The following is a 25,006-nucleotide window of genomic DNA, read 5'->3' as shown; positions in this document are numbered from 1 at the left end:
AGAGACAACACGCGATAGGTAAAGTACATATTTTTGCAGTAATCATAAAAAAGGTGAGAAGAAAAAGTCCAAATCTTTGATTAGGACATTGATAAAGTAGCTATTTAGATCTACTACTAATAGAATCAGTCTGCCCTTTCATCTAAAGACTTTCTGGAAGTTAGCGAGAGAAAAAACAAGAGAATAAAAAATCCAGAACTCAGCGGAGAGAATATGAAACTATCAACCTGATAATTCGTGTCGGGACTCAAATAAACATTTCCTTACTTTAGCACAGTTTACACGTTCCATTCTGAACTTTTCCACTCTTTTTGTTTTTTTCTTTTCCATTTTCTCCACTCTATCAATAAATTCTCTACCTAGGTCAATAAAGGTGATTCTTTTTTTCCTTAGATCACCAAATACATGATTTAGGTATAATCAATTTGCTGTAAAGATCTAATTTTGACAGCTTCTAGGTGTTAATTTTGACTTTTGTTCATCTGGGTCATTGTTATTTTCGTCCAAGATGAAGAAAAAGCTAGGGTTTTTAGTGTGTATTTGGTTTCTTGTAATTGGGTCATGTTATGGTAGATTTGTGGTTGAAAAGAATAGCTTGAGAGTAACTTCACCAGAATCAATCAAAGATGTGTATGAGTGTGCAATTGGGAATTTTGGGGTCCCACAATATGGAGGAACACTGGTTGGTAATGTTGCGTACCCTAAAGCTAATCAAAAGTCATGTAAGAGCTTTGAAAGTGCTGATATTTCATTTAAATCTAAGGCTGGTAGCATGCCTGTCTTTGTTCTTGTTGATCGCGGAGGTAAAGTTTCTGACTTTTCTGCCCCTTTTAATTGGAATTTTTACTTTAATTTTGTATGTACTGATTGATTTTAATGATGATTGTTAGGTGCATTTTATCTATTTGGGTGCTTAGGATTATATAGATTATCTTGATTTTGTTTTTCTTGATAACTTATGTAATCTGATATCAGGTTTGTTTATGTCAATCAACTTTGCCTCAGTGGGCTATATGGTATATCATTTGTATCCATTTTACTCTAGGGATCTTCACAGAAATAGTCGGCCGGATTCACTGATTACTTTTTCTAGCCAGTATACATGAATTATACATGTATTATATATCCGCTGGCTATTTTTAGTTTAAACGGTTGGGTGGACGGCTATTTAAGTTAATTCTTCAGGCCCTTATCATTTCCATGTTGAACTGTCTTTTGAGGCAATTAGGGATTCTCTAGTTTAGATTTCCTATATCTTGGACTTTTAGCCTGTTAATATACCTCAAAAAGTTTTTGCTCTCTGTTATCAATCTTCGAATATTTCGAAAAATGCAGTAACGGCATTCTTACAAAGCCAAACCGATCAAAGAGAAGTAGAAAAGAAAAAGAAGCTTTTTTTCTACATTGGTGATACCTTTTGAAGTTGGGCGCTGTTTTGTAGTCTTCCTAATAAGCATGCACTTGTATTTGGCTCTTTCGGTGAACATGAGGAAATTTTTCTATGTTTGTGTTTTGTATTTCACTGGATTTGCTTATTAGTCTATGTTGTATATGTTCCAAGTTCCAACCTGAATGAATTCTCCACCTACATGAACAATAGTATTTAAGTCTGGATAATTAGGGGTGGATGACCAACGTGGAGCTTGTTAAACTATGTACGCATCTAACATATGTCTCCTTTTCCTTTTCCGGTCTGTGTATACTGCTGCTCGGGCAGACTGCTATTTCACACTAAAGGCTTGGAATGCTCAAAAGGCTGGAGCTGCTGCTATTCTTGTTGCCGATGATCGCAGTGAACCTTTGATTACCATGGACACTCCCGAGGAAGAGGACGCACAGGCGGATTATCTGCAAAATATAACTATTCCGTCAGCTCTAATTAGTCAATCTCTTGGGGATAGCATTAAGAAGCAACTGTCTAAAGGGGAGATGGTTAACATAAACCTTGATTGGAGAGAGGCGCTTCCACATCCCGATGAAAGAGTTGAGTACGAGTTTTGGACAAACAGTAATGATGAGTGTGGCCCTAAGTGTGAGAACCAGAGAGAGTTTGTCAAAAATTTCAAAGGCGCCGCCCAGATACTCGAGCAGAACGGATATACGCAGTTCACTCCCCATTACATAACGTGGTATTGTCCTGAGGCATTTATTTTGAGCAAGCAATGCAAGTCTCAGTGCATCAACCATGGAAGATACTGTGCTCCGGATCCTGAGCAAGACTTCAGCAAAGGTTATGATGGGAAGGATGTTGTTTTGCAAAATTTGCGCCAAGCTTGCTTTTACAAGGTTGCCAATGAAAGTGGCAAGCCCTGGTTGTGGTGGGACTATGTTACTGACTTTGCAATCCGGTGTCCAATGAAAGAGAAGAAGTACACGAAAGAGTGTGCAGATCAAGTAGTCAAATCACATGGTAAGTTGGAGTTCCTTCTTTTAGTGTTTCTGCTTTTGAATTTTCAGCTCATGCTCATTATTGCCAGTATAGATGTACATTTAATGTTAATGGTTCAATTTACCAACTGCAATTTGTGTTTCTCTTTCTTTTGTAATGTGATGGTGATGGTTAGTTACTGCTGTTACTATATTTTGGTAGTATTTCTATCTTCACATGCTTTTCCATGAGCAGCGAGAACTGTGTCTTGGGCATAGTTCAACTTTCTGATGCTAATTTTGTTGCACTAATTAATTGTACATATTTATTTTTTTGGGATTATAAATCAATACAGTTTTAGATTAGCCGGAGCGAGATAAAGCTGAATACTAGGCTTGGTTATCATCTTGTTTTGGCTGGAATCGACATACACCTAGTTGAAACTATCTCCCTTTGGTTGAAATTGCAAAATTAATCTTAACACTGAACGATACTTTTAAGAAAAATCAATTTTTGCTAACAATATATTTGCAACTTGATTAATATTGTTCTCACTGGCTCCGAGTTACAAAGTTTTGTTGGTATAACTTCAAATATGTAAATGATATAGATACATTATATTATTTTCTCGGTTTTCTACAGGATTAAGAGGAAATTTTCTGTACTTATCAAAAGAGGACATTTTTGTAACTGAGCATATTCTCTCTCCTCTGTGGTGCTATGATGTTGATGAATAATATTCTTGCTTGCTCAGAAAAAAAAAGTTTGTCTAAGCCTCAATTGCTTAGTTACTATTAGTATTCTATTACGCAAAAGTCCTCTTCAGAATCCCCAATTTTGTCTTCGTTTTGATGGTACACTTTACAATATTCTGAAGATAACAATAGTCTGAGTATTAACTCAAGAATATTCAGACTTCCTGATAGCACGGGATTATTTGTCAGAATCAGTCCACCTCTTTTTTGAAAGCTAAAAGTTTAGGCTGAAAAGATTATGCCTTGTATTGTTTTATAATTTGTGTTTTCAGTTAATATGGTTCTGCGCTAATTAATTTCCTTCTTCTTTGTAAACTTGAGATTTTGTCTAACCGTTAACCTTGTTTTTGTCCCCTGCAATAGGCTTTGATGTAAAACAGATAGATAAATGCGTTGGAGATCCTGAAGCAGATGCTGACAACCCTGTTCTAAAGGCTGAACAAGAAGCGCAGGTATATGTCAGGAAAAAAAACAAATGATAGGAAGCTCTATTTTTAACCTCCTCGACTCTATTGTTTCTGATGGATTTTTTTGAATTGAATTTTTACATTCAGATTGGCAAGGACTCACGTGGAGATGTGACTATCTTGCCAACTCTTGTGATTAACAACAGACAGTACAGAGGTATGACTCATAGAATTTAAGTGAGAAGGTGTATCTTGTCTAAATAAAAGAGATTCTCATTTTTTAATGTTATCTTCTTTATAGGCAAACTGGACAAGGGAGCAGTTCTCAAGGCTATTTGTTCCGGTTTTGAGGAGACAACAGAGCCTGCAATTTGTTTAACCGATGGTCATTTCCTTTAATCCTCTCTGTTTTGCTTTGAAGACATTATAATTGCACCAATAGTCGTGTTTGCATACTTTTTTATGCATTTAATTTTTATAAATTGGGGAACCATTCTTGTTTTTTTTTTTTTTTTAAAATTTCAAAAGGTGTCGAGTTAGACAAGGTAGGTTGCTCTGATGGTAAGCACCCTCCACTTCCAACCAAGAGGTTGTGAGTTCGAGTCACCCCAAGAGCAAGGTGGGGAGTTCTTGGAGGGAAGGATGCCGAGGGTCATTTGGAAACAGCCTCTCTACCCCAGGGTAGGGCTAAGGTCTGCGTACACACTACCTTCCCCAGACCCCACTAGTGGGATTATACTAGGTTGTTGTTGTTGTTCAAAAGGTGTCGAGTCATTTTTCTGTATTTCCACCTCCAAAGGCACACTGCTGATTCTTGCAGATCTTGCTCTAGCTTATCTGACACATTCCAAATAGTAATTTTGCTGATACACATAACTTAGCTATTATTGCTTGGTAAACAATTTCATTTAGTCGATATAGCCTTCACGACGAGCTGGTACATAAGCTCTATGGTCTCCGGTAAGGTGGTATTTACAAGTTGTTTTACACTTTCTCAGACATACAAACAAATGAGTGCTTAGAGTCAAATGGTGGGTGCTGGCAGGACAAGGCTGCTAACATTACTGCATGCCGGGTATTCAGTCATATTTCATTTGACTACTGCTATGATAGCATAATTTTGCATCTTTCCATCTAATTTAGTGCTAGCTAATTTCCTATGCCGTGAATTTCACTTATGCTGCAGGATACTTTCCGTGGGAAAGTATGTGAATGCCCAATGGTTCAGGGAGTAAAATTTGTTGGTGATGGTTATACTCACTGTGAAGGTACATAAGAATCTATGTTCAAAATCTTGGTCATATAAAGACTCTGTTCTGATGCATGAGCATTGTCTTCAGAGGCTTAATCTTTTGCGCTTTTGGTTTGACAGCATCTGGAGCATTACGCTGTGGAATAAATAATGGAGGTTGTTGGAAGGGAACCAAGGACGGCATGACATTTTCTGCTTGCATAGTAAGAGGCTGCGTTCAAGCATAATTACCTACCTCTTGAACTTTAATCTTCGGCATTCCCCTTCTTTTATGAGGGGTGCTTACCCCTTTCCTATCTTCTGGTTTTACTGAAGCAGCGGATTGGAATATGAAATTTTCTTGTTTCTTAATTTTATTAGAGAATTGATGCTAGAAAATTAATTTTTCCTCTTTGAATTACCCCCTTCTTTTTTGGCTCTCACAGGTTCTAACTTTACTGGTTTTACTTGACTTGTTCTTTACACGAGTTTCCTTGTGTCTCAATTTCATTCTCTGAACAGGGAAACTAAACGTTTATCCTTATCTTGTTAGGATGACCACACAAAGGGTTGTAAATGTCCACTTGGATTCAAAGGAGATGGAGTGAATAGTTGTGAAGGTACAGAGAATCTGTTATTCATTATATATCATTTTTTGAAATTTGCTGCTGTTAGCATTTGTGGAATAACTAGGGGTTGTCAGCTGTTAGAATCTTCTTAACCTTCATCTACTTGAGGATTTAAATCTTCGTTCTCTTTGATTGCAACAAAAAGTTTTCCACTTTCTTTTTCTCTGTAGAACCGTCATCTTAATTTCCATCCGAGAAAAACATTATCCTGTATATGCCTATAGAGATGTAGAGGTAGGGATAGTCTTGCTCTTTATTAGTACTCTCTCTGTAGCATTTTATGTGACACGCTTTCCTTTTTCGTGTCCCAAAAAGAATGACACCCTTCTCTTTTTTGAAATTGTTAGAGTTTAGTATTTTCATTTTACCCTTGAGGACATGACTTGTTGGGACCACGTAATATAAACATTCATTCTTTATAGGGATAGAGAAAATGAAAAGACATGTGGAACTCTCACCGCCACTCAATTAAAAGGATAATTTGATAATTTGCATATATTTGGTTTACATGTTAAAAGCCTTCCTTAATGTTTTAAGCTATATGCCCAGTCAAACAGTTTACGTAAAACGGGACAGAGGGAGTACCAATATGACTAATATTTTGCTGATGCGATTTTTTTTTTTTTTAAATCTTTTTGCTCTTTTGCAGATATTGATGAATGCAAAGAAAGGCTGGCATGCCAGTGCCCAGAGTGCAAATGCAAGAACACATGGGGTGGTTATGACTGCAGTTGCAAAGGCAATTTGTTGTACATGCACGAACATGACACGTGTATAAGTGAGTTTGAAGTTCTCATATTGATGGAAATATGTTTTTAACAATGGATGAAGCTAGTTAAATGTTTTATAATGTGATGGTTGTGGTGCTCAATTAGCTTCTTTATCTGTAACAGAATTTCACGAACAGCTTTAAGGTACTGTGATTTCAAAATCCGATGTAGTTTGATCTTAACTTTTTTTTTAAAAAGATGCAGGCAAGGATGTCAAAACAGAATTTAGCTGGGGCCTTGTTTGGGTTATCATCTTGGGTTTGGCAGCTGCAGGAGTTGGAGCATATGCTGTGTACAAGTATAGGATCCGGGTATGTCTTGTTAATTTTGTTTTTAATTCTTCAATTTTGGTCAACTATGACCTTTGGGTTTGGGATACACAACAATGTCGAAAATTGGAAATCTAGTGCTAATCCAAGTCAGTTTATCGGAGTGTACAAGTATCCACGTATAATACTCTCTTTGAATAAGTGTCAACCTGAGAATTTCCGAGAAGAAATCTAAGGAATAGGATTCCACCAGATAAAACCAAGATTGAGCAACTTCTTTTGGAGCCCAACACGGGAAACAACTTAGAAATGTTGTGATGTATTTATTTGAAGGGGAGCATTGTAGCAACGGTAAAGTTGTGTCAGTGATAGGTCACACTGACACAACTTTACAGGTCACAGGTTCGAGTCCGAGTCGTGGAAGCAGCCACTAATGCTTGCATTAGGGTAGGCTGTCTATATCACACCCTTAGGGGTACGGCCCTTTCCCGAATCCTGCGTGATGCTTTGTGCATCGGGCTGCCCGGGCTGCCCTTTATGGCGAAGTCATTACAAGTTCATTCGGGTCTTACTCTGTGCGCTGCAACAACCATATCCGTGGCATGTTCATCAGTTGTTGATCCGTGCAGAAATACGTGGCCATTGCCTTAAGTGCATTTTTATCTGTGTTGTAGGCTTCTAGTTCATGTTATGTTCTTTCCTAGTGTATGTAACCTGAAAACCTATTTATATGCAGAGATACATGGATTCAGAGATCCGCGCCATCATGGCACAGTATATGCCTTTGGATAATCAAGGAGAGGTACCTAATCATGTTTCCCACGGAAATGTCTGATAATAGTCATCGCTGAAGAATGATTGCGCGGGTAGAGTGTAACATCAAGTGATGTCGCGATCAGCTCTTTTTTTCAGTTGGCAATTGGCATGAGGTTCTTTGTGCTTGTGTCATTCAGTGAGGTCCTATTTATGTATATGTTCATCCTAACATTACACATAAACTCCCAATTTATTATAGGGGAAATTTTCTGTAGTGGGATATGCACAATTGTCTTTCACTTTGGACATAAGCTTAATGGAGGGTAAAGTTTTTGAGAAACAAACATTATGCCACTTTAGAGAATGTTTCCAGCATGAAGGGAAGCTTACTTTACTTCTCTGCCTTGAAATGGTAAGGTGGGATAATATGCCTCTTCAATCACATACTTGTTATGCCGGTGAGTAATAATGACAACATTTTTATGCAGTGAATGATAGTGGGCGGCTATTGTGCGGTGATTATTAATTATTAATAATGATTAACAATGAAGGATTTTAAGGCTACTTTGTTTTAAAGTAGTTTAATTCTTCTATTGCTAATATACGTATTCTTGTTTTAATGGGTGGGGCTATAGTACATCATTTTTCACATAGCTTAATGGGTGGGGATATTATTTAATAGTGAAGAAATGTTGCATTAGTTTCTTATGCAGTGATTATTATTTTATGCGGTTAACCAGACAATTGATGATTTTATGCTGGAATTAATCTATCTATACTATATTAAAAGCACGAAGGTCCTTAGCAAAATGTCGTTCGTTTTTTTTACCCTTAAAAATCGATTTTTTATCAAACAAAGTCGTCATTTTAAGTTTTTTCCTAATATTTAGGAGCTTTAAATAAACTAAATTTGTACATTAAATTCTTCCTTATTAGAAGTATGTAAAAAATTCCATTATTAAATGGATTGTATAAATCCTTCCTTATTTAAATGATGTAACACCAAAAAAAATATTATTAAAAAAATGTAACGTTAGAAAAATTATTAAAATAGGAAACTTTTGTCACTTAAGACTACTTTTAGGTTTAGGAGTCTTTGGTATTTGTTAAATAAATATAACGATTGATTCTAAAATTAATATTGTAGGGAAAGTAGTCACAACTGTTCCAGGTTCATATCAATCATATAGTTTTATTTGTCTAGCAAGTAGCAAGCATCTCTCACCATCGGTAAAAGGTGCACCAGCAAGAAACCTATGCTATAATTTTAGAATTTTAAATTTAATTTCTTTGCGAAATGGGTTTCAATTTGAATAGAAGTAGATTGCAAATTTTATATGAATGCATTTAACAGTTTTTCGAGTCAGAAGTAGATGATGATAATGATAGAAGAAGGCAAAGATTGTTTGCAATGAGATTGATGAAAGATATGAAAGAAGAGGATTTAACAAAGGTATTATTGCAAGCCCTTACCCACGAAGTGTATTTTTTTTGCCTTTCTCTTCCTTTTTTTCCGTTGTTCATTCAAATTTAGTGTCTTTCAAAAGAATAATATTCGGAATATCATTCCTTATATTCTACCTTTCTTGCATTAGCGTGTATCGGTTAAAAGTTTATCATCCAAATAGTTGCGGTGTTTGTATACTATATAGCAAGATATTCTAAATTAGTAAGAATAATGGTTTATCTAAATAGGAGTTGAAAGATTGTCTTAATTTTTACTATCAATGTTATTTTATATGTATGTTTGTATATGTGTTTGAGTAGTATATGTGAATTTATTTATATTTAAACTTTATTTGTAAGGTGAACCTCTAAAGGACACTTTATATGTTCTCAATGTCATCATTGGAACTCAAGCGAGTATTATTCTTTGTATCTTTATTTTTGGTTTGTTTTTTTATCAATTCACTTAATGTATTTATAGTATGCATAATGATCATTCCTTGGATTATAACTCGATGGTTAAAGTTGGATTCTTGAAAATAATATTCTTATACCATGATAATATGATAATGTATGTGATTAAATTTCTTTAGTGTTTTGCTTATCATATTTTGCTTTCTTAAAAATCAAGATAATCTGAGAAGTAAATACTGTCGATACTTTAATTCTTGATTTTTTGCATATGTTGATTAAAAAAGACTATGTTGCAGTATCTTATCCATGAAAAAATATGAATAAATAAAGATGAGAATATATAGCTAGACAGAAAATTTTGGAGCAGATATAGTTAGGAATAGAAATACCAAAAAAAGAAGAAGTAAACGATAGTTAATGAATGTTTCCAAAAAGGTATAAAAAAACTAAAGCATAATATGCGAATGAGTATTGAATTGCTTATGTTTTATTTGTCAAATACATTCTTATTGCCTTATTTTCTTCTAGAAAGTTGAACTGATTCTTTCTTCATAGCAATTTTTTTTATTTTAAAATTTTAATTGATTTAAACTTTAAACTCTTTATTTTGAGTCACTCTTCAACCTTTATGACAGCCGGAGAAAGCTAAAATAGAGTTCAAAAACTCGATATCCCATGTAAAATCTCGTCATCATGAGACTGATCCAAATATGCTAGGAGTAAAGGAATCTCGAAGCTTAAGCTATCTAAAGGCTTATGCGAGGAAGGATTTCTTTTTCTATTAGTAAGTTAAATAAAATCTACATTTGTCCTTTTAAAAGAATTTATAATTTTTTTTTTAATATTTCAGTTTATAACTTAAAAGTATTTTTAAATAATGGTATACACGTAATTTTAAAAAAAAATTATTCTCAAAAAATACACACACCCCGAGACTAGTACTATATTAAAAGCACGAAGGCCCTTAGCGAAATATCGTTCGCCTTTTTTACCCTTTAGAAATAAATTTCACACTAGATAAAATAATAATTTAATTATTTCTATAATATTAGAAATATGAATAGTCATTTAATAGTTTCCTAATATTTAGGAATTTGATATCAATTAGATTTTATGAATTAAATATTTTCCTAATTTAAACTGTGTAATATAACAAATTAGTAAAAAAAAATAATAATAACAATGAAAAATCACAATATTTTGTGACGTGTTTCACAAACGTCGTTTACTACTTTTACGCTTTGGGAGTCCTTTTGTTTGTCATGCCTTCAACAATTAATTCCTTTTTAAAAAAAAAGGTAATTTAGGTAAAAGTTTTGAGTACTTTCAATTCCTTTTATGTTTAGGAGTTTTCTTTTATTTGTTATAAGTTATAAAAACTTTGAGTGCTTTGGCCTCTTTTTAGGTTTAGAAATCTTTTTTTTTAAAAACAATCAATTCCTTGTAAGAAAAATATCACTAATTCTTTATAATTATCTTAGGTACAAAATTTATTAATTATTTATAAATTATTTTGGTAAACTTTTCGAGCACTTCCACCTTGGCTTAGGTTTAGGAATTTTTTATTTTTTATGGTAAAAACTCGAGCACTTTTACCTCAAACTTAGGAGTATGCGTTTATGTATGGAACCTAATATTTAGGACTTAAAATTTATTAAAATTCTACTTTATATAAATTCTTTATTAATTATATTATGTAACATGACTATAATTTCTTAATGAAGCATTACTATTCATGAAGATAACTGAAGTTTCCCTTCTTCGTCAACGTAAGAATTCTCTCCCGCTGTTCTTGATAAATCACACATTCATAAATTTATGCTAAATAAAATTATAATAGAAATATTGTATATTTTTGCCTAATAAAGGAGTTTGAAATCAATTAAAATTTAATGATCTATTGGATAAACTTTGTCCTTTCATTATTGCATTAAGATTATAAACTATAATTTATTTTCATATTATATTTGTAGGCTCAAAACCAATGGTTATGGCAAATTAGTCTAGAGTGCAGATTTGTCTTTTAAGTACGTTTTTGTAGTGTCTGCATTAAGCATGAAGGTTCCGTTTGACAATTCTAAAGAAAATTTAAATCATTCCTTTTCTCTTTGTTATGATCTTACCACTTGCGATCAATTGCAGTGCATTAATTTTAGTATAGGACCTAATGAAGTCGAATTACATTTTATGCTCCTAGCTAAAATATGTTTCTACTATTCAAACTAATGTTTGAAATTAACTATTGATTTATATTTTCTTTGAATATTTTCTTCTCGAATTTTTGCTACTAATCTTTGCGTTATATGTCCATACGCAGTTTCACTATATATAGCTCATTGAAATTATATGTTCTTCATTTATATTTTTTTCTGTAAATTTACTCTTTTGAGTTTTTTGTTCCTTTTACAACCTTAAATTATTAATTATATTTAAATACGCTGATTAGCTTAAAAACTTTTTTCATATTTTCTTTGATTAAATATTTTACTTGCTAAGTTATTATTACTATAAATTAATATGCATCTAAATGATTAAATGATAAAGAGTCGTCATTTTTCTTTCAGTATTAAATAAATAATTTGAAATTTTTAGGACCGACAACATCGTTTATGAAAGAGAAATTGGGTTAGATTCAATAATATACTAACATATTATTATCTCATAAAATAAAATACCTATAATTTAAATAATATATAACTAACTTAACTGATCTGTTTATCTTTGGAAGCTCTGAAAATATCCAATTGCGACGTCTATGTAATGACGTTTATTTTTGTCACTTAAATCACTGTTATTTTCTATTTTGCATAATTAATTTTTTCTTGTATACAAATTTAGTTTACTGACATTATACACACGTGCAACGCACGTACCTTAATACTAGTTATACTAATAGAACAAACTAAACAACCTTGTTTCTGTGGTTGCATCTCCCTCAGTGCTGATAGACAGCAGAGTGAGTATTGAAAATTTGGTTTTTTATGGAAAGCCTACCAAATAATCTTCAGTTTAAAAGAAGTAGCTTTGAATGAAGATAACTTATAACAATCTTAGAAAAATCTTTCGTTTTAAAAGGAGTAACTTCCAACTCTGAAGTTAACTAAAGCTTTTAGTTTGGAATTGGAAGTTACTCCTATTAAAACTTACTATAGCTCTAGCACAAAAAAGGTGCACCCTTTTGCATCATCTTCAAAAGTTGGTTTTCTGAAGAGATCGCACAGAAGTTTATATTATGGTAGTCAAGCTCTGAATACATCAGGCAATACAAAACTTGTAACATGAATCATGCCAGCTTCAGAAGCTGAAAAATACATTATTTTAAAGTTGGGTTATCTTATTAAGAATTGGAATTGAGACACCTATGCCACACCACCGATCAAGAAATAATGTGTTTTTTCGTTCAAATATTGCCCGATGCATTCGAGAGCTTGCCTTGCAGAAAATCCATAGGGATGATATGAGAACTGGAGAGAGATAACCAAAGGAGCTATTTGGAAAAAATGTATTCAGAAAATGGGAAGCAATACAAGTAATTAATAGCTTTATTGTACTGATTGATTGCTTTTGTGCTGTATGTATACAAAGGATTAACACCTACCACTTAATATACCACTTTAACAACTCCACAAAAAAGAGATAAGTGTCAGTTGTGTGATGCACAATAAGTAGTAATTATAATTGTCCAATCTTATTAAAGTTTTACACGAGTTATTACTTAATCACTAAGAACCTCAAATGTGGTTAAGATGTCAAAAGACTCCCAACAAAGAACCCCACCCCGTGGACCATACCATTAGAGTCTTGCTGAATACAGTGTTACAATTTACACATAGGGTAAATACAAAAATGTTTAACAAAATACACTAATCTACAACCCATTATTTCAATGTTAGTATAACTACAATGTTACATGTCCATCTTTTGAAGGAATTAATGTAATCAGATGTAGGTTTTATTAGGGACCATCCTCAGAAGAGTCTTTGTCAGGCGTCGAGGCGTGTTTCCTGTTAACAAAGTCCAAGTACCCCTGCCACAAACCATCATAATTATTGTATTACAACATGCAAAGCCTTCACAGTAACACCAAATTGTGCTCCTCTTTTTTTCCAAGAGAAGAGGCAAGGCTAATCCTGAAATGAATCTAACTGAAATGGGACACTAAGACTTTATCGAATCGTGAAAAATTTATTGAAACTCTAGTTTGAACTAATGAACTCTTTATTAGATGTAAATGCTAGCCTAACAATTTGACTGCCCCAAAGAAAAAACACAAAAAACAAAAGGAGCTAAAAAATTAGGGGCAAAGATTTGCCTCAGTTACTCCAGTTACTTAAATAAATATGAAAAAAAAAAAATCTACTTATCTTAGTTGAAAATAAGCTGAGACTATTACAGCTATGAATTGCAAAAGTTTTTCCGAATATTTCAGCCACAAATTATTCCCATAAATCACCTTTTTTCTCTTTTTAACTGAATGTCGATTAAGGAACTTGTCTCAGTGTTGAAAAGAAATTGTACTTCTTCAGCGAATTAAATTATGAACTTGTCTAAGCGTTGAAAAGAATACATACTTATTCAGCGAAGTAAACTATGGTTTTAACTCAACTGTACAGACGGGGTAAGTTCTTTTATTACCTGAAGTATTCCGACTGCTGCAAATTTGTCTAACATCGTCTTCGTCTGTGCTGGGTGCAACTTTAAAGGTTGTAGTAACAGCTCAACATTCTGAAAGCAAAACAGTACATATAATTGTTGGTCATTTCGCATTTGAAAGCAAAAGCTTGCTTATAGTTATTTAAAGAGTCATACTGCGGTAGGCCTAAATCTTTCTTTTACATGCAACTATAAGTTAACATTAACAATAACAAACGAAGATTCAAGCTCAGTTATCGACGGTAAGTACATCAACTAACATTATTTTGGTAGGAGAGTTAAACGTAAACTAGTCGCAACCTTTCAAAAAGAAGAACGTAAACTAGTCGCAACCTTTCAAAAAGAAGAATTGTGCGATACTATCTTGATAATAAGACATGACTCTGTTTTTACAAAGTTAAAAAGTTAAGATCATATACCTTAGATGTGAAACATTCATCCCAAAATGTGTACTTTACACCTCTAAGTTCCCCCGTCCGACAAAGGTCGTCAATGAGAAACTTAACTTGCACAGCCTGATAAAGAACGAAAAAATGTTGATTTCAAACCGTGCTAATAGAGCAGACCAAATCATTATCAAAGTGAAAACATACATCTCGACTCAATTTCTGTCTATCAAACGGATAGCCGAAAACAAAGGCCCCCAAGGAAAGTTCAGAAACCTACAGACAAAAAAGAAAAAATAAGAGTTATTTGAAGGTAGAAGGGAGGATGAAATTTTGCATTTTGCAGTAGTACATTATTCACTACTATTATAGAAAGCAAGTTTTATTGTCGTCCAAATATGATGAATGTACAATGTACATCCAAGTAACTTAGAACACACAGAGTTTAGATTTCTTTGTAGTACCGTGATGGTCAAAGGTGGAGAAAAGAGAGAAGCTGAATGGAAGAGAGCTGGGTTCATAACAAATAGACTTCTGCAAAACAATTATTAAGAAAATAAAGTCTTTTATATGTAACTGCGCGTGTTGATTGATTAATCGATTTGGGTCTTTGAATTAGGTTAAAAGTGGCAGAAGGCAAGCAACAAAACTCTTTAACCACTTAATGAACCAAATTGCTAGAAATCGTAAGTTAACTATATAATATTTTGATAAGTTTACAAAAGAATCTGAGGGACCTATTAAGTAACAATATAGTCACATCAATCTACATGGCACAACGTGTAGTATTTTTTATGTTCGTATGCAGCTGGGGATTTCGTTGCAAGTCTCTCATTATTATTAAGCCATCATTTAACAATCCATTTTTAGGCAAATCAGAAGCAAATTTAACTTAGGACATGTAAAGTATAATCTTGCAAGATGGTTAACCTTACCAGACTCTGGAAATCTTTGGCCATCAAGTCGATATTTGTTTTCTTGCGGATGAGAACACTGCATGTACCCAACATTAATGTCATTTTTTTCTAATACAATGATGTCATAAAACTGAGCATGACGTGACCAGAATTTTAGAAGTTTCAGAGAAGCTACATTACGCGAGAGGTGATGCAACTTTATTGGTTGAATCCGAAACAGCTAGACCAACGTACTTATCGCCCACATCCAACCCAAGAAAACGACTACTTGCAAGTGTATTTGACTTGAGCAATTCTTGAAATAAGTTGTATGGCTTCATGTACTTCATCTGCCAAAGAACCAACCAATCAGCTAATTTGTGAAACACTTACTTCAAATTCAAAGAAAATTTGTTTCCTATTGGAGGTATGATGCATCAAACCACAACCAGTTAGCATAGCAAGATTTTAACACCTTCACTTGGGAATTTTTTTCTCTTGAAGGATAACCTTATCAACTTACCCGTAAACAGATCAAAGGCACTCACAAAATGGAGAGAATCCGGGATATAAATACAGTGAGTTTACAATTCTACTGCGATAGCAACCAAAAGTAATCATGCCACGATAACAAGATCGAGCAAAAAGTACTCATTTTCAGTACACATCCACAAATTAATGAAAAATAATCAGAGCACATTGCACAAATATAAACACCGGCAGTACAATTATCCTTGACGGGCTTTTGGTTTTAAAATCCATAGGGAATAAACAGTTACAGGCCTAAACACAAAGAAGTTGTCATTTTTGGTAAAATTCAAAAGAACATCCATTCAGATGGTTTAAAGTGTGTAAGTTGTCCTACTTTACCACATCCCAAAAATCAATACATATTCAACTGGCGAGACTTCTCTTTGGCTCTATAAGTACAAAGAAACTCACTTTCCACAGTCAACATCACATTCTTAGTCGTAAAAGTATTTAGATCAGCTGAAAGAGGCTCTAATAGAACAACATACAGTCAATATCAATTGTTTCCTTAAAATATAGCCTTTGACCTTAAATTACATTGTACACAATTTATTGCGCAAAGGATCAAAAGTTGTCCCAAAACTCTATTTTCAAAGCTTACCCACATGAATGTAACTGCTCTCACAAATGTAGAATTCACCGGACCTATCTCAGACCTCAGTTTCGAATTTCACAGAAGTCCGGAAAAAAATCACCAGTAGACCGGAGAACGAGAGAAAAAAAGAAGTATGGAAAACAAGGAATACAGATTAAATAAGTGTAGAAGTGGCCGAAAATAAGGTCTCAACCCACTTTTCATACTTACATTGATGAGCAAATGGGCTACATTGATACACAACAGCTCATTTTAGTACAAAAATCAAACGGGCCTTAAACTAGATTGGAGGAAGAAAAGGGAATAAAGTGAGAGACTTAAGTCAAAAAAAGAAAGGGGAGAAACTGAGATATCCGATATGGATATTGGTGCCATGAAACTAGGAATTGCTACGAAACTGAATATATTTACCAATTGCTAACTGAAAAATAAGAGTAAGAAGAAGACCTTTTCCGGCGACGCCGACGGAGAGAGTCGACGTGGAGGTGGAGATAGGTCAGTCGGAGTCGGAGTTGGAGTCGGAGTCGCGGTCTGCCGAAGAGCTTCGAGCAGTGGCAAACTGGTGATTTTGAAGAAAGGGTTTTTCTTTTGTTTCTTCCTAGAGACAATAGTGAAGAGTGAGAGTGAAACCAATTAAACATTGATTAGGATTTGTTGTTTAATAGGACTAATAAACAATTTTTAATTTTAAAAATCACTTTTTTTAAAATTGCAAATGACGAAAACAACAACAAACATATCTAGGGATCTATATTTCCCAAGTGACAAAAAGGAGATCGTTTTAGTTCTGACTTTTTTCTAAAACAATGTCGTAATGTTCTTAAATTTTTATAAGTTTAGCCATTTTGTTTATACATGGATGTTTTGCTTGCCAAAGCCTAATTAGACAATTTTGCAAGCATTTGTGTATAAATTTTAAAATAGTAACATTTGCTAGCCAAATATGAATACGTATATTATACATTAATATACATTTATCGGCTATTATTTTGATGGTAAACTATACTTTCCCCTTCTTTATAGAGGGAAAAATTTGGACATCCTTGGCCAGGGCCATGTTATTCTTAAATCATTCCAATTTTCATGTTAATGAAACCTGTTTTTCCCAGATGTATAGGATACATCAAAAAATGAATGAGGACGTTTACATTTACTGTAATAACCACCTGTCTCTTCATTACAACAGAGACTTTTTAGCTCCAATTTATATTGTCTACTCAAATCGGTGGAAAACAAACGAGCATCTGCAGTGAGGTCCTAATGTTACTCCGGATAACACTTGATTTTAATACCAAAATTTCCAGTTGCTACAAAACTTATCTCAAGCCTCCTTTGCGCGACTCATGTATTGTCCGTTTCTAGTATCCACCAAAATTTCCTCTCCCCTTCCTATGAATAACGGAACATTAATAACTGCACCGGTGTCAACGGTTGCTGGCTTTGATCCACCTGCCACATAATACAAATCATATTCACAAGCTCGCAAAAGAACAAAAAGAAAAGGAGTAATTTACTCTACACAATTGACCATCAAATGTATATTTGGCGTCATAGTAGCCATTCAGAAGACCGTCAAGAAATTTCAATGGTTGACACAAAGATGGACCAAAGACATGGATAATTATAATGCTATAGCCCTATTACAATTGAATCATAGGCAGAAGATAGGAAACAGTTGCCCACATACACCTTGAATGCGAGTCAATATTCAATATTTACATATGACTATACTTCTCGGCTCTCGCAACAACATTTTCTATTTAATTGGAAATATTCCGGATAAACTATAACGAAAGAAGGAAGTGGGACGTCATCTATGGTTTCTACAAACTGAAGAGGGACGGGCATGATAGGAAGATAATGAAGGGGACTTCAGAGTAAAACTTGGCTCCCCCATCCCAACCCAACTGAAGGCAATGGGGGGAAAAAGGCAAAGCTGACACGTTTTGGGGGGACCAAGTTACACACATTAAGAATAATCCCCTCATAGACATTAGTCTCCCAGTTCAATTGTTGAAGCTATAACTGTGCTGCAGTCCCAGACAAGTTCGGATTGGCTATATGAATCCTCACTGACCATGTTTCTCCATTTAAGCTCAAGGCTAGAAAAGAAGAAATGATTACCTTGTGCAGTGTCACCTTTGAGACCTGGATCAACCTCCACCACTGTCAACTTCACTGTTATAGGCAATTCAAAGTCGATCACCTATGAAAATATTAACCTTAGTATATTGATTACCGTTAAAAAATAGATACGAAAGTACTAGCTTCGACAAGACAAGCTATAGGGTTAATCAGAGATTCTGGATTGACACTTTCAAAGGAGAAAATCAGAACTGCAAACACTGAAAATAAGTTCGGCACTGGAAAATACCTTCCCATTCCAGAAAAGCAAACTGCAGTCCATTCCCTCTTTTAGAAACTTTGCTTTATCTCCAACATCTTTTTCATTTAGACGATATTCTTCATAACTGGTCTGCAATTAAAATTGCCCCAAAGTTATCATAGTATATATAGTGTATACATATAAGGGGGAATAAAAGACAACCAAATTCTAATTCATCCTTCCTAGAAGTGGGTATGGACTAAGGGGCATTGGAGGGAACTTGATCCACACAAGTAATGTAACCAATTAAGACATTATTTTTGCTCATTAACGAGACCAATTAAGACATCAGGAAGCAACATTGAACCTTTTCCTTTGTATTTTTATAAGTATTTCATTCATATGCACCAAGAAGATACTGATATTTACAGCAAAAAGAACTTTCATATCCCTTTAAACATGTAGTGAGACAACGAAGTTAACAAAAATATTTACATTGTTTTCCTGTTTCAGATTACACCAAGCACACAAAAGATGTAAAACTCCAATTTTTTGGAAATGCACACTATACTTCTATACTCAAATATCTGAATAAACCACTTTTACCTGTCTGACTAGCACAGCTAAATTGGGATAAGAAAGGGCAGAACCCACAACTTAAGGGACTTGTAAGGTGCAACTATAGATAAGATATTTAGAACTTCACCAAAACCAAATAAATTAGTCCAAGGATCAGATGAAAGACATACTCTCCAGAATATTATACGGTGTAATTATGGCCAATATTTTGGCTAATGGAGTCCATCTCACATAAGCATAAGCATCCTTGCAAAGTGTAGACTTTGTTGGCAATATTCTTTGGGACCCAAAAATATTGCATTATGTAGTGGACATCATTTGCACAACTTGTATCTCTTCTTTTACACCTAAGAGACAAAGACTTTTTTGCCTATAAAAGGGAAGGCAATTAGTTCATTTTAGACACACCAACAAGACTTGTCTTCAATTTTTGTTTCTTCCTTCTTCCTTTATTAAGAGTGTTTTGTATGAGAGCTAGTGTTGGGAAGCACTTGTGTGAACCCTTTCTTTGGAGTGATCTTGTGAGGTTATTCTCTTAGGGTATTTGGGATTAATTAGAGTGTTTACTCTAATTTTGTACTCTCTTTTGTACTCTTATTGTTATAGTAAATTGCTCCTCTCCGCCTGTGGACGTAGGTCACTTTGACCGAACCACGTTAAATTTGTGTTTCTTTATCTACTTTAATTGTCATTGTTATCAACTTCCATTGTCTTTGTTATTGTCATTATACCGTTGTTTGGCTAAATTCCGCACTACCTGAGTTCCCGATCCTACCAAATTGATATCAGAGCCAGATCTAACCGGGTTAGTTTCAATAGCCAAAATGACTCTAATAAAGACCTATGTTGAGAAATTTGACCGAAGTGCAAACTTCAGAATGTGGCAATTAAAGATGGAAGCTATCCTAATTCAGGATGGCTTAGACTTGGCGTTGCAAGGAAAGGAGAAGAAGCCGGATAAAATGACGGACGAGGAGTTTGTCATCATAGACAAAAAGGCAAAAGCAGGTATCATTTTAAATCTCTCAAATGAGGTTTTACGTGAAGTTTCTGTAGAAACCACAGCTAAAGGCATGTGGGAAAAATTGAAAACCTTATATATGAAGAGGACGGTGGAAAATAGACTTTACCTAAAGCAGAAGCTTTATACAATTCGTATGGGTGAAGGTACCTCTATTCTCTCTCATCTCGACACATTTGATTCCATTCTTATGGATTTGAGTAATATAGATGCTGAAATTAAAGATGAGGATCAAGCCGTGTTACTGCTTTGTTCTCTACCCCATCTTTTAAGCATATAAGAGATACTATACTTTATGCAAAGGATAATATCTCTTATAAGGATATTAAATCTATCTTAAAATCAAAAGAACAGATAGATAGTGATATTACTGGGGAAGCTAATGGAACTCAAGCGGAAGTTGGCTTGTTTGTTAGGGGAAAATACGATTCCATATCCAGATACAATAATTTAGAGTGTCGCTATTGTCATAAGAAATGTCACAATATCTCCGAATGCTATAAGCTGAAAAATAAAGAAAAGCATTAGGAAAGGAAAAATGAGCACAAAAATACTGACACTGCCGAAGCAAGTGTAGCTGCTGATGAGACTGAGGGAACTATTTTTTTAGCAACTAATAATAGTTTCAAATCTAACAATGAGTAGATTTTAGATTCAGGTTGTTCTTATCATATGTGTCACAATCGGTATTTGTTTACCACATATGAATCTATTGGATGTGGAGTTGTCTTGATGGGCAACAATGCTGCCTGCAAAGTTTTTGGAAAAGGTACAGTCCGAATCAAAATGCACGATAGTGTGGTGAGAATTCTCACTGATGTTAGACATGTTCCTGACTTGAAGAAAAATCTCATCTCTTTGGGCACTCTAAAATCTCTTGGGTGCAAGTACACAGGTGAAGGTAGAGTTCTGAAAGTTTCTCATGGTGCTCTTGTGATCAGGAAAGAACACAGATCTGGTTCGTTGTATACTTTATTGGGATCCACTGTTATAGGTCCTACTACAGTTTCGGTATCAGACAACTTGTCTGATTTTGATGGCATTAAATTTTGACATATGCCCATTGGGACTTTTGCGGAGAAGGTGGATCAAATTTACTATATCAGCCATAATTAGGCCAAGGTGAAAATTTGTAATTATGGCCAATATTTTGGCTAATGGAGTCCATCTCACATAAGCATAAGCATCTTTGCAAAGTGTAGACTTTGTTGGCAATATTCTTTGGGACCCAAAAATATTGCATTATATGGTGGATATCATTTGCACAACTTGTATCTCTTCTTTTACACCTAAGAGACCAAGACTTTTTTACCTATAAAAGGGAAGGCAATTAGTTCATTTTAGACACACCAACAAGACTTGTCTTCAATTTTTGTTTTTTCCTTTCTTCCTTTATTAAGAGTATTTTGTATGAGAGTTAGTGTTGGGAAGCACTTGTGTGAACCCTTTCTTTGGAGTGATCTTGTGAGGTTATTCTCTTAGGGTATTTGGGATTAATTAGAGTGTTTACTCTAATTTTGTACTCTCTTTTGTACTCTTATTGTTATAGTAAATTGCTCCTCTCCGCTTGTGGACGTAGGTCACTTTGACCGAACCACGTTAAATTTGTGTTTTCTTCATCTACTTTAATTGTCGTTGTTATCAACTTCCATTGTCTTTGTTATTGTCATTATACCGTTGTTTGGCTAAATTCCGCACTACCCGGGTTCCCGATCCTAACATAGGGGCTAAATATTAACAAGGGATAAAAGTAGTATCTCGCATTTCAAAGGGAAACAGTCAAAAAGAGAGAATTGCTGCTAGAGTTAGGCATAATCCCACAAGTAACCAAGCCCATTAACATGTGGCCAGGTTTATGCTTGCTCTTTTCTTTCTTTCTTTTTCTGATTTATTTTTGCTTTGGAGGAAGGGAGAAGGATGGCGGAGGGTCACTTTTACGGATTGGGATTTGGGAGCTCTATAATAGTAACCTGCATAAGCTGCATTTTACTGATGCTACAAAAACAAAACTAGCACATTGGACCCCTCTATTAAAAGTTACTTTACTATACCAGATCCATGAAGACAAACTGGGCACCATCTTTGTAAGTGAATTGCTTTGTCTCCTTGTAGATATTTGCTTCTTCTATCTGCAGAGATAGTTGAATGTCAACTGAAATTTAAAATCACATAGGCAGTGTCAATTTGGTTGGAGAAAAAAAAATGACGACAAAGTTGCAGATCCATTATCAAAGTAATAGATCTGAGAGTCTTTCAGTAGATTGAAATGTATCTTATGTTCTAAACAAGAAGGAAAGGAACTTTCACACTGCCTTCGACAGATATCCTATTGCCTGGTGAAAGTCAAGCAACACGATTAGTGTTGTCGTTCCTATTAATAAGGAACTTATCCAACAAAGTTATGCAAAAAGAATGGCTCGAGCTGCATAACAAGTTCTTATATAGTATAGATGACATGCATGTGGCATGAACTTAGCAATAAAATCCACTGGAAGCATATAACGCGGACAGAGTAAGAGAATAAGCATTGAAGAGCAGGTGGTTCCAAAGATATTACCTTACTTCCAGCTCTAAAAGTTTTCTCAACGGTGTTCCCTGTTACATAATTGCGCAATGTGGTCCTCACAAATGCAGCTCCTTTCCCAGGCTTTACATGAAGAAACTCTAAACACACCCAAATAATAAATATTATCAGACCGTAAAAGAGTCAACCAAATTTTAGGTGTACTAGATACCAAGCTATTCCATATATATTCATATTCAGAAGATACACTTTTTTTTTAGAAGGAAAAGAAAAAGTCTGAGTGGACCAACAATGATCTGAGCAAATTTTCGCATAATCATTCAGTCAATCACTCAATTTTAATCATGAAACCTTAAACTTCACTCGGGAATCCACTAGTCTTGCTCTAGTTTGTGTATTTTCAACAGTAATTATCGTGCTATTCGGGGTCGGTAGGACAATTACACATGGCTACAAAATTTCGAACTTATTAAAATAGTACCCTCCAGAAATTGTAAATAGCATAGAACTTTTACTTCTTTGAAATTAGTTACTTGACTGTCTAAAGCTTGAATTTTCACAAATTACTTAGACAAATTACTAGAGCTGGTTCACAACCCCTTTCCTTTACTTGTGAAAAGTACTCCTACATGCTTAGCATAATAAAGCAATAAAAAGCTAATTAAAAAATCAAAATTAGCAACAATGTACTATGAGAAGTAAATGCTAACCAGTCAGAAAAATATGGATAATCTGAAAATGGTACTATTATACTATCATATGGAATACGAAAATAAAAAAGATAATATGAAGTGGGTGGTTTGTAGTCACCTATAACCTTGCAAGGAGCTCCATCGACTTCAATGTTGCTGCCTACTTTAATATCATTGCTAGAATACGCATATATCTCTGACAATGTCCAAAACAAGAAAATTAAATATAACACACAAAGTTTTTGAGTAGAAAAAGAAGAACATTGCCACAGTAAGAAGACTGGGGGGAGGGGGTACTTACTAGGGAAACGGTGGGATGTTCTGTGGAAAATTCGGGTTGAAACGAGGAATGGCTTTGAGGATGGGAAGGAGAGAGAGGAAGAGGAAGAGAGTGCACACGAATTGGGAAACAGAGATAGCTTGAGACTGGTTAGTCCAGCCATTGTTGTTGCTTTGTCTAGAGCTCAAGGGGACTGAAAATGGATTTATACCATTCCTGTCTATAGATAAGGGAATTAAAGTAGTTGAAATGAAGCCGCTCGAATAGTAGTTTTGGTTCGCTTTCGATTCGGGCTTGGACCGTGTGTGTTTCCTAAAGCTAGTTTTACATTATTTGATTTTTATCAATGTTTTAAAAGGCGTTTTTGGGGCAGACCCCAGGGGCGAGGCGTACCAAAAATGCCCCGGGACGAGCGTGTGGGGAGAAAGTGCGGGACGTACGCCCGGGCGTTCAAGACGCGTTTTTAGTAAGGAGTAAGCCCCAGAGACTTTTTCAAATTAAAACAAAATTTGTTGAATTAATCTTTCATATAATACCCAAATTATCGAAAGTTAATTTGGTAATTACTCAAAAGGTTTAAAAAGGAACTCAAAAGTATTAAATTTAAAAGTAAAGACCTTTTTTATTGATTTAAGCCCTAATTCATGGTTTTCCCAATTTTTTATCTTATCCGCTAGTCTGCTAATATCTCCCAAAAGCAACTAAAATTTAATTTTTTTTACAAATACAAAGAGAACTACATTCTTCTTCATAGCAGCAAATTCAAAGTTCAAATTGCAGGTTAATCATCCTTTTTGTTCCTCCATATAGAAAATTTTATTCTTTTAGACTCAAATTACTTGTGCTTGTAAGTAACGTATAATAGATTGTTTTAATAGTTTTTTGTGGGGATGGAACACACACACACACACACACACACACACGCCCCCGCCTTTTGAAATATTGCTTGTAAGTAGTGTATAATATATATATAGTTTTCTTCAATTTTTATGCAATTTTACCTGTTTATAAATATTTACTGTCATTATATTATTTTATAAAATATTAAAAATTAAATACCTATGGGGCTTACGCCCCGCTGAAGCATATGTAAAACGCATCGCCTTACTCCCGCGCCTTTTAAAACACTGATTTTTATAGCTATTTATATCAAAATTCATTAGACCGATTAATATTTTTTTAATATTAGACTGATTAATTGAAATATAGACCGTTAAAGAAAGAAGCACCCAGCGAAATATTCTTCATTATCAAAATTTAACTCTGAGACATTTAGTGTATCGACCCGGCCGGTCGTTTTGAGTATTACAGCCTCGTTCCCCCATCGACTGTTCAATTTATGCTTTACAGTTGTTGTATGGCTTTCCGAAGTAATTGGTTTGTGTCCGGAAAGATTTTAGAGTGAAATGAGACACTTAGTCTCATAATTAAAAACTTAAGTTGAAAAAGTTTATCGGATGTTGACTTATGTGTAAACG

General features: G+C 34.5%; 3 protein-coding genes across 6 annotated transcripts; 1 reads left to right on the top strand and 2 right to left on the bottom strand.

Moving 5' to 3' along the window:
• Window positions 1-132: 132 nt before the first annotated feature.
• On the top strand, window positions 133-7,529 carry LOC104105383 (vacuolar-sorting receptor 1). 2 transcript variants are annotated; one of them, XM_009613671.4, is made up of 12 exons: window positions 133-803; window positions 1,718-2,410; window positions 3,487-3,575; window positions 3,678-3,747; window positions 3,832-3,915; window positions 4,529-4,605; window positions 4,717-4,798; window positions 4,903-4,985; window positions 5,315-5,381; window positions 6,040-6,168; window positions 6,365-6,471; window positions 7,166-7,529. In XM_009613671.4, exons 1-12 carry the CDS (start codon window positions 509-511, stop codon window positions 7,262-7,264), a joined length of 1,875 nt encoding a protein of 624 aa, XP_009611966.1. In that variant the 5' UTR covers window positions 133-508; the 3' UTR covers window positions 7,265-7,529. The 2 variants fall into 2 exon arrangements, with proteins under 2 accessions (XP_009611966.1, XP_009611965.1); XM_009613670.4 differs by having other exon boundaries at window positions 6,359-6,471.
• Window positions 7,530-12,711: 5,182 nt separating this feature from the next.
• Window positions 12,712-16,688, bottom strand: LOC104105384 (uncharacterized). 2 transcript variants are annotated; one of them, XM_009613673.4, is made up of 7 exons: window positions 16,554-16,688; window positions 15,182-15,330; window positions 15,020-15,077; window positions 14,292-14,360; window positions 14,118-14,213; window positions 13,681-13,770; window positions 12,712-13,072 (listed from the first exon to the last, which is right to left on the bottom strand). In XM_009613673.4, the coding sequence occupies exons 2-7, from the start codon at window positions 15,328-15,330 to the stop codon at window positions 13,001-13,003; spliced, it is 534 nt and encodes a 177-aa protein (XP_009611968.1). In that variant the 5' UTR covers window positions 16,554-16,688; the 3' UTR covers window positions 12,712-13,000. The 2 variants fall into 2 exon arrangements, with proteins under 2 accessions (XP_009611968.1, XP_009611967.1); XM_009613672.4 differs by lacking the exon at window positions 16,554-16,688 and adding an exon at window positions 16,113-16,530.
• On the bottom strand, window positions 16,555-23,784 carry LOC104105385 (uncharacterized). 2 transcript variants are annotated; one of them, XR_011411496.1, is made up of 8 exons: window positions 23,550-23,761; window positions 23,367-23,444; window positions 22,590-22,696; window positions 22,084-22,161; window positions 18,481-18,582; window positions 18,231-18,312; window positions 17,273-17,555; window positions 16,555-16,704 (listed from the first exon to the last, which is right to left on the bottom strand). XR_011411496.1 is itself a non-coding variant. In XM_009613674.4 (7 exons), exons 1-7 carry the CDS (start codon window positions 23,689-23,691, stop codon window positions 17,428-17,430), a joined length of 717 nt encoding a protein of 238 aa, XP_009611969.1. In that variant the 5' UTR covers window positions 23,692-23,784; the 3' UTR covers window positions 17,165-17,427. The 2 variants fall into 2 exon arrangements, 1 of the variants encoding a protein (XP_009611969.1); XM_009613674.4 differs by lacking the exon at window positions 16,555-16,704 and having other exon boundaries at window positions 17,165-17,555; window positions 23,550-23,784.
• Between the last annotated feature and the right edge of the window lie 1,222 nt (window positions 23,785-25,006).

This window comes from Nicotiana tomentosiformis, chromosome 10 (genome assembly GCF_000390325.3).
Source record: "Nicotiana tomentosiformis chromosome 10, ASM39032v3, whole genome shotgun sequence".
Classification (NCBI taxonomy): domain Eukaryota; kingdom Viridiplantae; phylum Streptophyta; class Magnoliopsida; order Solanales; family Solanaceae; genus Nicotiana; species Nicotiana tomentosiformis.
This window is presented reverse-complemented; position numbering and strand designations above follow the sequence as displayed.